The 12,024-nt window shown below is 43.9% G+C and overlaps 1 protein-coding gene across 2 annotated transcripts in view; it reads left to right on the top strand.

Annotated features, from left to right (window-relative positions):
* Nucleotides 1-12,024, top strand: part of JAZF1 (JAZF zinc finger 1) — a 159,308-nt gene that overhangs the window by 99,891 nt on the left and 47,393 nt on the right. For both annotated transcript variants that reach the window (XM_019535334.1, XM_019535344.1), the window contains exon 2: nucleotides 8,371-8,567. In XM_019535334.1, the coding sequence (XP_019390879.1) occupies nucleotides 8,375-8,567 (193 nt within the window). In that variant the 5' untranslated portion in view covers nucleotides 8,371-8,374. The remainder of the gene's footprint in view (nucleotides 1-8,370; nucleotides 8,568-12,024) is intronic.

Raw genomic sequence — 12,024 nt, 5'->3', positions numbered from 1 at the left:
CCAAAATAAAATAGGCTGTTGGTTGACCACCATAATTACAAGGATGTTTAAGAAACTAACAGCAATTCTGAGATAAAACCACTTTGTGTGCAATGATCATTTACTGGATTGCATCACTTCTCTACATAGTCACCATGTTAGCCACACAAGTATTCCAGCAGGTTACAAGTGTCTTGATACCATCCTCAAAGAAGCTTTTTGATGACTCTGACAGCCACTCTTTGTGTACCATGAGTTGCACCTCTGTATCACTGGCAAATTTGTCCTTCCAAAGAGCCTCTTTCAATGGTCTAACCAAGTGATAGTCACTTGGCACAAGATTGAGACGGTAGAGAAGGTGTGGTAAGATTTCAAAGTCCAGTCCACCAAAGTCTTGACACTCACTTGTACACTCAGCAGCCTTGTACTGTCATGCTGGAGAACACCTTGCTTCAGTTTTCCACACTGTTTGGTCCAAATAGCTGGTTTCACATGATTTTTAGGGCTGTGCAAAATTTTGGCAGCCATTTCATTCTGGGGGTGTTTTGGTGCCTGAAACACTGAATCCAAAGGCTCCAAAACATGAAAAGCAGATTGTGGTGCTGGTGCCACTGTGAAGGCTTTGGTTTCTGTGACCATAGTCTGCTTTTTGGAGAGAGAAGCAGTAGTGTGTTGGTAAGAGACAGCCTCTGCCTCACTCCACTGGGGAAGAAGCTCTTTTCAGTCAGAATGGCTAACTTGCTCGAGTGAGCTATAAACTTAGCTCGCTGGGGGATGGGCAGACAACCACCAGAGCAAGCTCACCAAGCAACAACCATAAAACCAGCAAGTTAGGATGCTCAAGGGAACCCACCCACTTCTAGAGCTTCTCCATGAATACAAGGAAGCCTAGGGCCTCCAAGGCACACTTACTTGCCTGTACACTAACGCTAGGAGCTTGGGGAATAAACAGGAGGAACTGGTCCTTCTGCTAAACAGAAATGACTATGATCTCATAGGGATCACGGAGACCTGGTGGGACTCCTCCTATGACTGGACTACCAGTATAAATGGCTATACCCTGTACAGGAGAGGTCGTGCTGAAAAACGGTATGAGGGTGTAGCTCTTTATGTGGAGAGCTATACGGCCCTACAAGCTGAGATTGGCACCTGAGGAGGACAACTGGAGACCATTTTGGTTAGAATACAAGGGGAACATAGTGAAGGGGATACAATGGTAGGAGTCTACTACAAACCTCCAAACCAGGAACAAGTGCTTGACCAAGAATTCACCAGGCAACTGGCTGAGGCTACATGCTCTCGGTGCACAGTCGTCATGGGAGACTTCAACTACCTGGACATCTCATGGGATGAGCACTTGACCAAATCCAGTTGTTCACAAAGCTTCCTTACGTGTGTGGATGAGCTCTACCTGTCCCAAGAAGTTTATGGGCCAAAAAGAGGCAAGGCACTGCTGGACCTGGTACTGGCCAAAAGGGGATGATTTAATCAGCAACCTAAGAATTGAAGGGAACCTAGGTGACCACGAGTTGATCACTTTCACTGTCCATTGCAAAGCTGGCAATGCAGCCATGCAGTAGTTCTCAACTTTAGGAAAGCTGACTTCCATAAGCTCAGGAGGCTTGTTCTTGAGGCCCTGAGAAACCATGATTTCACAGGGAAGGGTGTTCACGATGAGTGGTTGCTCCTTCAGGAAGTGATCCTAGAAGCACAAGGGAAGTCCATCCCAACCCATAGGAAAGGTGGTAAAAGGGCTCAACAACCCCCTTGGCTCTCCTACATCTAAAAACAGAGGCGTATAAAGGATGGAAGACAGGAAACACCACTCGGGAGTAGTATACTGCACTGGACCTGCACCTACAGGGAGCAAACTAGAAAAGCCAAGGCTGCAACTGAACTCCATCAAGAACAATACAAAATCCTTTTTTGGATATGTGGGGAGTCAAAAGAAAAACAAGGACAACATTGGACCCCTGCTAAACTAGCTGGGGCAGCTGACTACTGACACCCAGGAAAAAGTCAATTTGCTTAATGATTACTTTGCGTCAGGTTTTCACCAACCCAAAGGGACCACACTGCCTTACATGATGTGGGATGACCAGGATGAAGATGAATATGCTCACCATTGGCATGGATATTATGAGGGAGCATCTTGAGAGGCTAGACCCCCATAAACCAGCTGGTCTGGATAGGTTGCACCCAAGAGTGCTAAAGGAACTGGCAGACATCATAGTGCAGCTGCTGGTGAAGATATTTGAGAATTCGTGCCACTCAGGCAACGTATCTGAGATTGGAAGAGGGCCAAAGTGGTGCCCATCTTCAAGAAAGAGAGAAAAGAAGACCTGGGAAACTACATGCCAATAAGTTTGACCTCAGTCCCTGCAAAGATTTTGGGGAAAAATATATCAAAGCAACAATTCTTGACAGGCTAACAGAAGGCAACATTCTGAGGGATAGCCAGCATGGGTTTGTTGCAGGTAGGTCTTGCTCGACCAATCTCATTTCCTTCTATGACTAGGTGACAAAAGGGAAGAGATTGATGTCATATATTTGGACTTTAAAAAAGCCTTTGACATGGTGTCCCATGATGTCCTCATGGAAAAATTGGGCAACTGTGGTCTCAACTACTCCACAGTCTGATGGCTGGTGAACTGGCTCTGAGGTCAGACCCAGAGAGTGGTAGTTGATAGAACCGAATCAACTTGGCACTCAGTGACTAGTGACATCCCCCAAGGCTCTGTTCTTGGACCTATACTCTTCAATGTTTTCATAAATGATCTGGACACTGGTGTCAAAAACAGACTGGCTAAATTCACTGGCGACACCAAACTTTGGGAAAGAGCATCCACACTTGAGGATAGGCTCATGATCCAGGCTGACCTTGACAGGTTTATAAGGTGGGCAGATGAAAACCCGATGGCATTCAATATGGAGAAATGCAAGGTGCTCCACCTCGGGAATAAAAACTCACATCACACTTATAGGCTCGCCAATGCTACACTCGCTGGCACTATGATCAAAAGAGACTTAGGGATCATGAATGACCACAAGATGAATATGAACCACCAATGTGATACTGCATCTGGCAAAGCAAACAAAACTCTGGCTTGCATCTATCAATGCATCTCAAGCAAGACCCATCCTCCTGCTGTACTCAGCTTTGGTGAGGCCACAGCTGCAATACTGCATCCAATTCTGGCCTCCACCATTTAGGAAGGACATGGATAAGCTTGAAAGAGTCCAGAGGAGAGCCATGCACATGATCAGAGGGCAAGAGAACAGGCTGTATGAAGAGAGGCTACAAGCTATGGGTCTCTTCAGCCTGGAGAAGTGCAGATTCAGGGGTGACATGGTAGCAGCCTGTAAGTACATAAAGGGTGTGCATCAGGTTCTGGGGGAATACCTGTTCACAAAAGCACCCCAAGGTCCAATGGTCACAAACTCCTGCAAGACCATTTTAGTTTGGACATAAGGAAAAACTTCTTTACTGTCTGAGCCCCCAAGACCTGGAAGACTCCCCCCAGAGGTGGTACAAGCACCTACTCTGTACACTTTCAAGAAACATTTGGATGTTTGTCTTGCTGGGATCCTTTGACCCTAGCTGACTTCCTGCTCCTGGACCTGATGATCTTACGAGGTCCCTTCCAGCCCTAATGTCTATGAAGTCTGTGAAATCTGTGAAATCTCCAGAACAAAACAAAAACATCCGAAACGTTTTGGAATGTTTCAAAAGTGCCGTCTGGGAATAGTCTGGCACAACCCCACTCAAAGTCCTCCTTTCAAAGTGCTGGGAGGCTGGGGCCTGGCAGGGGATGGAGCCAGGCAGGGCAACCATGGGGGCTTCTCCCATGGCTCCCTCCACTGGGGCAGAGGCAGGCACAGCCAGAGGAGCCACAGGAGAAGCCTCCATGGCTGCCCTGCCCAGCCCCATCCCCCACCTGGCCCCAGCCTCCCAGCACTTAAAAAAAAAAAAAAAAAAAAGCCCTACACTCCCCAACTATAGCAGCAGTGATTAGGGCCTCTGAGGGCTCATGGCAGAGCCCCCCCATGTAGCAGGGGGCAGTGGGGATCACCCCCTGTCTGGTACCTGTGTAGCAGCTGCCCCATGGTGCAAGTGCAGCATGGCTTGGCAGGGCACTACGCACTTTCTGAGAGCTATGTGCTGCTGGAGTTGAGCAGTACCAGGTCCCAGATAGTGCACAGCATCCTGCCGAGCTGTGCTGCACCTATGCGATGTGATGATTGCCATGCAGGTTCGAAGCACGGAGAAGCGAGAGGCGATTCCTGCTGTCTCCCGCTGGCCTGTGCTGCATGGGGGGGCTCTGCCACAAGCCCTCAGAGGCCCCTTATCACTGCTGCTGCAGCCAGTGAATGCAGGGCTTTTTTTTTGCTTTTTTTTTAATTGCTGGGTGGCTAGGGCCGGGTGGGGGATGGGGCAGGGGAGCCGTGGGGGCTTCTCCCGCAGCTCCTCCTGCTCAGGGAGAGGCAGGCACAGCTGGAGGAGCCATGGGAGAACCTGCAGCCACCCAACTGTTCCTGCCTCTCCCTGTTCAGTCCAAATCTCTGAATCAGCATCGAAACTCCAAAACAGATTTGGCTGAATTGAAATGGAACAGTGATCTGAAACACCAAAATGAATTGCTATCCTCTGAAATGGCCAAATCCGAAATGAAACATAGCCGATTTGCACAGCCCTAATTTGAAGAATGTAGCAGTAGGTATTGCTATCAATTGTGACCCTGATCCATGAAGTGAACAAGGAGTCATTCTAGGCAATTGAAAAACAGAGTAAGTAATATTTTGCCAGAGGATGGTTGAGTAAGGAATTTTTTGGGTGTATGTTTCCATTGCATGCTCTGCCATTTGCTCTTGGGATCATAATGGTGGACCCAGGTCTCATCCCTGGTGATGATGGACAAGAAAAATTCATCTTTGTCCCATGCACATTGCAGAAGCTGTGTACACACTTTCACATATTGTTTATGCAAATCCATCCATTGCTATGGCACCCAATGGGTGCTTACTTTCTGGTAACTCAGGTGATCGTGCAAAATGGCATAGATACTGCCATATAAGGTTATTTAGTAAATGCAATAAATGTGGGTTGAATAGAAGCTTAAGCCAACATGCAAAATGCAGGTCTGCAAAAACGCAAATGCATGGCAAGGAAAATCAGAGTGGATAGGAGTTAATGGGTGTGAGACAGGTAGGGTGGGGGGAAACAAAAGAAGGGAATGTCAACAGGTGATAAAATGTAGCTGGTGAAAAGTAGAGAAATTACCTGGGGTTATCAGAGGATAGCTACTGCCAGCACTTACACACCTAGCTCCACCACTAGGTCAGAAATGCTCACATCCCTATTCATACACACAGTCACATCAGCATGGGCAACGTTGTCCTCCATTGTGACTGTGTTGAGGCATCCTACCTGTGGTTCATCTACTATAGATGTGTAGCTGTTCTTTATCTTCTTCACCTCCTCAAAGACCGTTCATTGAGCCCTACAGTTCTCACCATATTGTGGCACAATTCTACAGTGAATTTCACTAGGCGACACATCCTTGACGCACAAAAAATGAATGACAGAACACTGTTCTTTTTTGGTGCATACTAACAGTTGTGCAGCCACGTTATTTACATGCTCAATACCATCACATGTGTGTTCTGCATGAAATAATAGGGCTGTTTGACAACATTGCCAACCGTGTTCCCTGCTGCTGTGTAGTTCCATACTTTGCCACAGAAATACAGTGTGGGCAGCCATTTTGCTGTTAGTTTTTGAAACACCCTTGTACTTTCTTTCTGAACTTAATGAGTTATGAAATATTTTTTTTGCCATCTCCATGAGTCTCACTCCTTTCCACTATTCTGATGAAGAAAGTGTGACTGTTGAATGAAACCCCATTTTATTTTTAGTTAGTCCAATAAAAAGAATTGCCAGTAACTTTTCCTTTCCCTTTGTATTCTAAATGATGGTAAAGACTGTTCTAATCCAGGTGATTACCTTGTACAGCATTAATGAATATTTATTATTTGAAAAGTTTGAGTGTGCCCTCTATTGTTCAAGGCACAAACACAGAAATATGGTTTTAGAAGCTTATAATCCAAAAATTGTACACCTCCCAATATAGTTGAAAAAATATAGCTGAAAATTAAGATAAAGCCGGTTGACCAACAAAGCAATCTTGGGTAAAGTTTTAAGGTTTACTTTTTTTGATTTTATTGCCTATTTTATTATCATGCTAGGCAGTATTGCCAAATAAATGGGCATACCTACTTGACGCAGCATGAAGGACAAGAAGATGCACAAACTTCTCATTTGTACTCCAATATCAGGTTTAATTTAAAAAAGAGAGAGAGTTGGAGTGTGTTTCTCTGACAAAGATGGCTGCAGGGAAACAGGAGAGGGAAGATGAATGCTGTAATGTCTGCCTGGTTTTGCAGAGACCCTGAAACAATGGGTGTGAGATTGCAACTGCTGTATTCATCTCAAATGCCAGCTCATCCCTAGTGATGCTGTTCTGAATGTCAGCAACGTTAATGTCTTCATTGCTTATCAGTGCATGGAAGAAAAAAGAGGAAGTACCATATTATGAAGATCTATACAGAATTTCTAAAGGTATGAAACATAGTCCCCTGTGGAGGGATGAAGGAACAGCAAAGGAGAAAGTTACATAGCAAAGATAAATATGAGGGACTTGTCTGTTTAGATTATTATCAGAAAGTGATGTTGATGTCATATAAGTATGAATTGATATTTATATTGGTGTGTCCTTCAGCATGCATGCTCTGGTATGGAATACAATAGCTTTTTTTTGCTTTATTTCTTTTTTGCAAGTGAATAATTGAAATAAAGGTTACACCAGAATAATTACTGTAATCCTTATGCCAGTATACCCCAGCCCTAAGATGACTAGGACTTTAACAGTGGGTAGCAGTTGGAGAGGATCACAGTTATTTTAATTTTCCATTAGTGGTGCCCAGCTTAAAAAAATGGATATAATTATTCTTGGTGTAAGATATTGCACTTTAATTGTATATAAGTGCGCACTCTATTCTGCAAGGCATAGGTAGTAAAGATACAAGCCAGAACTGGCCCATGGAGCCCTATCAGCTGGCATGCAGTGCTGCTCATTGGTGTTTGAGTTGACCCACATGCACAAATAGTGCATCCTGGATGAGCCTTGTGCATGGCATGCAGGGCTGGAGTGGACATGCCCCATGTGCAGCATATGGAGCCACTCTGGGATGCATGCTACATGCAGTGCCTGCTCCAAGATGCTCACTGCATGCAGTATCTACTCCAGGCAGCCTGAGATGCAAACTGAACGTATTGCCTGTACTAGGCCAGCCTTACACACTGGATCTAGCATATGGTACCAATCTACAGGCCCAGTCTGGCTTACTGACTGCCCCCACATGATTACACACTCCTTATGTAAGGTGTATTTTAAATAGCTTCGTTTCAAGTATTTCTGAAAATAAATTTAAATACATTTGACATTTTTTTAAGTTCCCAAACTTTTACCCCAAAGCAAACATTTCCCTCACTCCTGCTACTGAGACTGCTTTTCTCATCTGAGCAGGAGTTGTAGTTAAGAAAATATCTTTTGTAGAATAGTTTCTCTTGTCCAGCTATGAATTTCCATGCAGCTTTAAAAAATATATATAATCCGCTAAGACAGGGCTGGTCAACCTCTGGCCCATGGGCCAAATCCATGGCATCCAGTCAGTGGGGAAGCCCATGGGTTAGACAGTTTGGCAGTAGGGGAGCAGTGGAAGCACAGTTGGATCAGGGTCAGGCCTGCACCCCACACATCCAGATTGGGCCAGGCTGTTCCTCTTGCTCCCACTCCAAGCCCTCTGCTGCTGTCCCACATGTCTAGATCAGGCTGAGGCACTCTGCCTCCACTCCCTATGTGTCTCACTTGGGGCCACTCCACCCTTCCCTGCCCCCCTGACTGTCTGGATCAGGGCTGGGCTACTCCACATCTTCTCCTCCCCCCATTCCTGGATAGGGGCCACTCCATCCCCCCATCCCCTGGTAGACCAAGGTCAGGTTGTGTATCCCCCCTGTGGCTGGATCTGGCCCCCGGACAGACCTTGCACTGCCCATCCAGCCTGCAGGGTGATAAGGTTGGACACCAGTTAGGTAAGACAAATACTATTAAAATCCAAATGTTCTCACTGACTTCTGAACAAATTCTCTATTATTAGCTCATCAGTGAAGTTCGCTTGTTTGCTGTCACTCTCCTCTGCCATGGAACACAAATATCATAAGCTGAATTTGAAACATCATTAGATCACTTACAGTGAAAAATGCTTGTGTCATAGTTGCCAAAGGCTGGTTCAAAACTAATGCTTTTCTCATTGTTGTTGCTTTTATTCTAGGTTTATGACTGATGCAGCTCGACGTGAGCAGGAATCTCTGAAGAAGAAGATTCAGCCTAAACTCTCTTTGACTTTGTCAAGCTCTGTGTCTCGTGGGAACGTGTCTACTCCACCTCGCCACAGCAGTGGAAGCCTTACTCCTCCAGTCACTCCTCCCATCACACCCTCCTCCTCATTTCGCAGTAGTACACCTACAGGTAAGGAGATTCAATTTCATTTAACTCAAAATGCTGGTTTTGCTTGACAATATTGGCAAGATACTGTCATCAGTAGTCAGGACTTTTATTTTTAATGTAAGGCATTTGGGGTTCTTTGCCTGCTAGTTCTTGATGTTTCAGGATGTGCTAGGTCACATCTTCAAGCTCTTCTTCACATCTGGAAAATTTAGGTGCTCTTAAAATGAAAGCTTTGATTTTCATGTGGCCAAAGAAACTGACATTTACAGAAACAGCAAATACGGCAAGATTTATTGCACCAGTTTGCTCACCTCCTGCAACTATATCATTTTAAATTTCTTTTAAGATGTAAATGAAAACTGTAAATGTAGTATCATCTCCTGACTAGTTAGAGTGGACTTGACTCACCCAAGAATGTTCAAGTCTCTAGCAGTGTTACATGCAGGTAGAGAGCCCATGCAGAAATGGGAGTTTGGGGATGTATGAAACACATTAGGGCTAGGGACAGACATTACACATAAACCAGTTTAAGTGATCAGAAACTGGTTTAAAAGTGTAATAGAATGTAAGTTCAGTGCACATAAACCAGTTTCAAAATGGCTGAAACTGGTGTAAGATAAATTTGGTTGAATGTAATATCAGACTTAACTGATTTGGATGAAACTGGTTTATGCAATGTCTGTCCCAGACCCCTTCCTAATTTAAGTTAAACCAGAGTCCCCCAGCATCCCAGATGCATTGCAGCCCTGGGCTGGGCTCTCTGATCCAGAGAACAGGCCCTGTCCCTCTCCTCCTTAGCCAGAGCTCCGGGGGAGACTGTAGGCACAACAGGGTCTGCCTGGTTTCCCTCACTGTTCAAGCATAGATTCCCCACTCCCTCCTTCCCACCTCCCACATTATGGACCCCAGCCCCATGGACAGCTAATGCTGAAAGGTGTCTGTGTGTCTCCAATTTCACTGGGACAGGACAAAGGCAGACAAGACAAAGACAAAACAGTGTTTGCTTAGGGCTTTTGGGAGCTAATCAACAGGTCAGCTGGTAATGTCCCTCCATTCCTTCCTTGGAAAAAGCTGTTTAAGAAGAGCTTAAATTAATGAGAGAGGCTTTTTTTGTTGATGGACTGCTAAACACTGTATTATCAGCCCCCTGCTGGTTTGCTGCCCTGTCAGGTTTGCAGACAGTATGAAGAAGCAGGGAGAGGGAGATTGAAAAGTACAGTATCATCAACAGATGCATGCATTGCACACACCACTTGCCTGAGAGTGCTAGCCTGGGGCTGGGGTCTGGCAATCTCCTACCCCTTGAACGAGTGGGAAAAAGACTAAAACTGTGCAGGCCAGGGTGGGAGTGTACCCTTCCCTAATCAGAGTATCATGCTGGGACCTTGCTACACCCTCCTTCCTCCCCCAGTCATCTCAGCACTGAAGAAGAGAAGGGGGGGGTGCTGAAGCACCCCCAGCTTGTAGCCTGAGGCACTGCAGGCATGTGCCTGCATTTCTTCAGTCCAGAGGGAATGTCTAGGCAGGTTAAACTAATCTGCAAAGATTAAATCAATTCAGTCTCAGGCTTTTTGAATGTCTGTCCCTAGCCTAGAAGTCCCATCCAATTGTGGGGTTGTAGCTGTTCGGTTTAGACTGCAAATGTGAACAGCACGACCTGGGATGATGGATTGTGGCCCAGGATACCTAAAGATGAGCCAATGCTACCCTCTCCCACATTTTGAATCCTTGTGGAATTATATGGCCCTAACTGCAAATGAGGAGAAAATTAAGTTGGATATCAAATTCAAGATACAGCTGACAGAAAGGAGCTGACTCTATCCATGTGTATGCCAGAGACTGCCATGTAGTGTAAAGCTAGCAGTTTTAAAGGTACAGCAACATAAATTTTTGGGTGTAGTGTTCCATGCTGCTAAGACTAAATGCTACATGTGCTAGCTTATTTGGACTCTATGTAACATGCTGTAGTTTGCTGTGTTGGTTTGCCCTGTAATTGCTTGAGAACCTCAGCAGATCAAAGTTGCAAGGTTTTCTTGCATGGGGACCAACAAAGTTGTTCAACTTCCTTCCAAATATGGAGGGGGAGAAATGAGCAATAAAACAAGGAAGAAAATAAGTGTGATATTAGAGCTAATTTTTCTTTTGTTTTTTCCACTTCCTTCAAAAGCACACTCCAAAGGGAATAAACATTCTTATAGATAGCTTTTCAAATCCTAGTCATGTATACATATTTATATACAATAGATTATTTTGCACTGATTGAAAGCTGGAAATTGCAAGACTCACTGGTCTAGATCCCTAGCTGATATAAATCACTGAGGCTAAGGTAATTTTTACTGGGTAGGAATCTGCCTACTGATTGTGGAAATGCTTCAGAATAAGTGCAGGAGAAATATTTTAGGAATTTTGCCCAATAATCTAAAGGAGAAATTATAACTGTTGGAATCTTCCACAAAGACCTTAATGCCTTCATATAGGAGTATATTTAATGCCATTTTACAAATATAGACCCAATACAGAAATCTTACTAAAGAAAAATAACATGAACACCCTTTACTTGATAAACTGCTATGTAATGTGTTTTCCATAAGTGTTTAATGTTTTGGTATTAATGATTAAATGGAAAAGTTGTAAATGTCTATGACATTTATGTCTGGGGAGCTGTGAAATGAATAGATTGTTTAGTGAATGTCCCCAGATAGGCAAAAATAAAACACGTATGGTCAAACTAAATGTTCTTTTAGAATATGAGAAAATGAATATTTCAGAATTAAGCGTTTGTTTATAATTATTTTGTAAAGGATAGTTGGAAGAAACTGAATCATTTCCTTTGCTACAGATGTCAAGGAATCATTTTGACAACTTGCTTCTTTTTTTTTAACAGATCCCCACAGAAAAGGCTAATTTATGATGTGGTCAGGCAGTATAACTTAGTGTGTCTGTCAAGAGCACTGGTTAACTATCTACTGTTTGAAGTACATTCCATGAAACATTAAAAATTAAAAAGGAAGCTAATTTCTGTCGACCAAAATACTTTCCTATTTTGATTTTATATATTTTTCAAACACTTTAAGTTATTTAGAATGTTGTTTTACCTGTAGTTAGAGGGATCAGCTTGTTTTGGCTAACTAACTTGGTTTCTGGGAGTTCTACTTGCCAGGTTATAAATAATACCAGGTTCCACATTCTGAATTCTCTGTTCCAAGTTCCACATCCAAACTGCGTTCCAAGGTCAGAATTTGTAATAGGCTGGTAGCAAAATTCATATATAAAACAGATATTCTTTCTTAAAGAACTTTACTATATGAACTCTCGGCTGAGTTACAACAGCCTTACCCCAGAAATTTCAGTGTTCTCATCTCTAAAAACTTTTCTGGACCTAAAATAAATGTTGAGGATTTTTTTATTACTATTTAACTAGTTTTCCATCTTTTGATATAGGCCACATGAGTTTTACGTATATAATGTAGAGGGTGGG

This window comes from Crocodylus porosus, unplaced genomic scaffold (genome assembly GCF_001723895.1).
Source record: "Crocodylus porosus isolate Cpor-Errol unplaced genomic scaffold, CroPor_comp1, whole genome shotgun sequence".
In the NCBI taxonomy this organism is placed as follows: domain Eukaryota; kingdom Metazoa; phylum Chordata; order Crocodylia; family Crocodylidae; genus Crocodylus; species Crocodylus porosus.
Note: the sequence above shows the minus strand (reverse complement) of the source record. Positions and strands in the feature narration are given on the sequence as shown.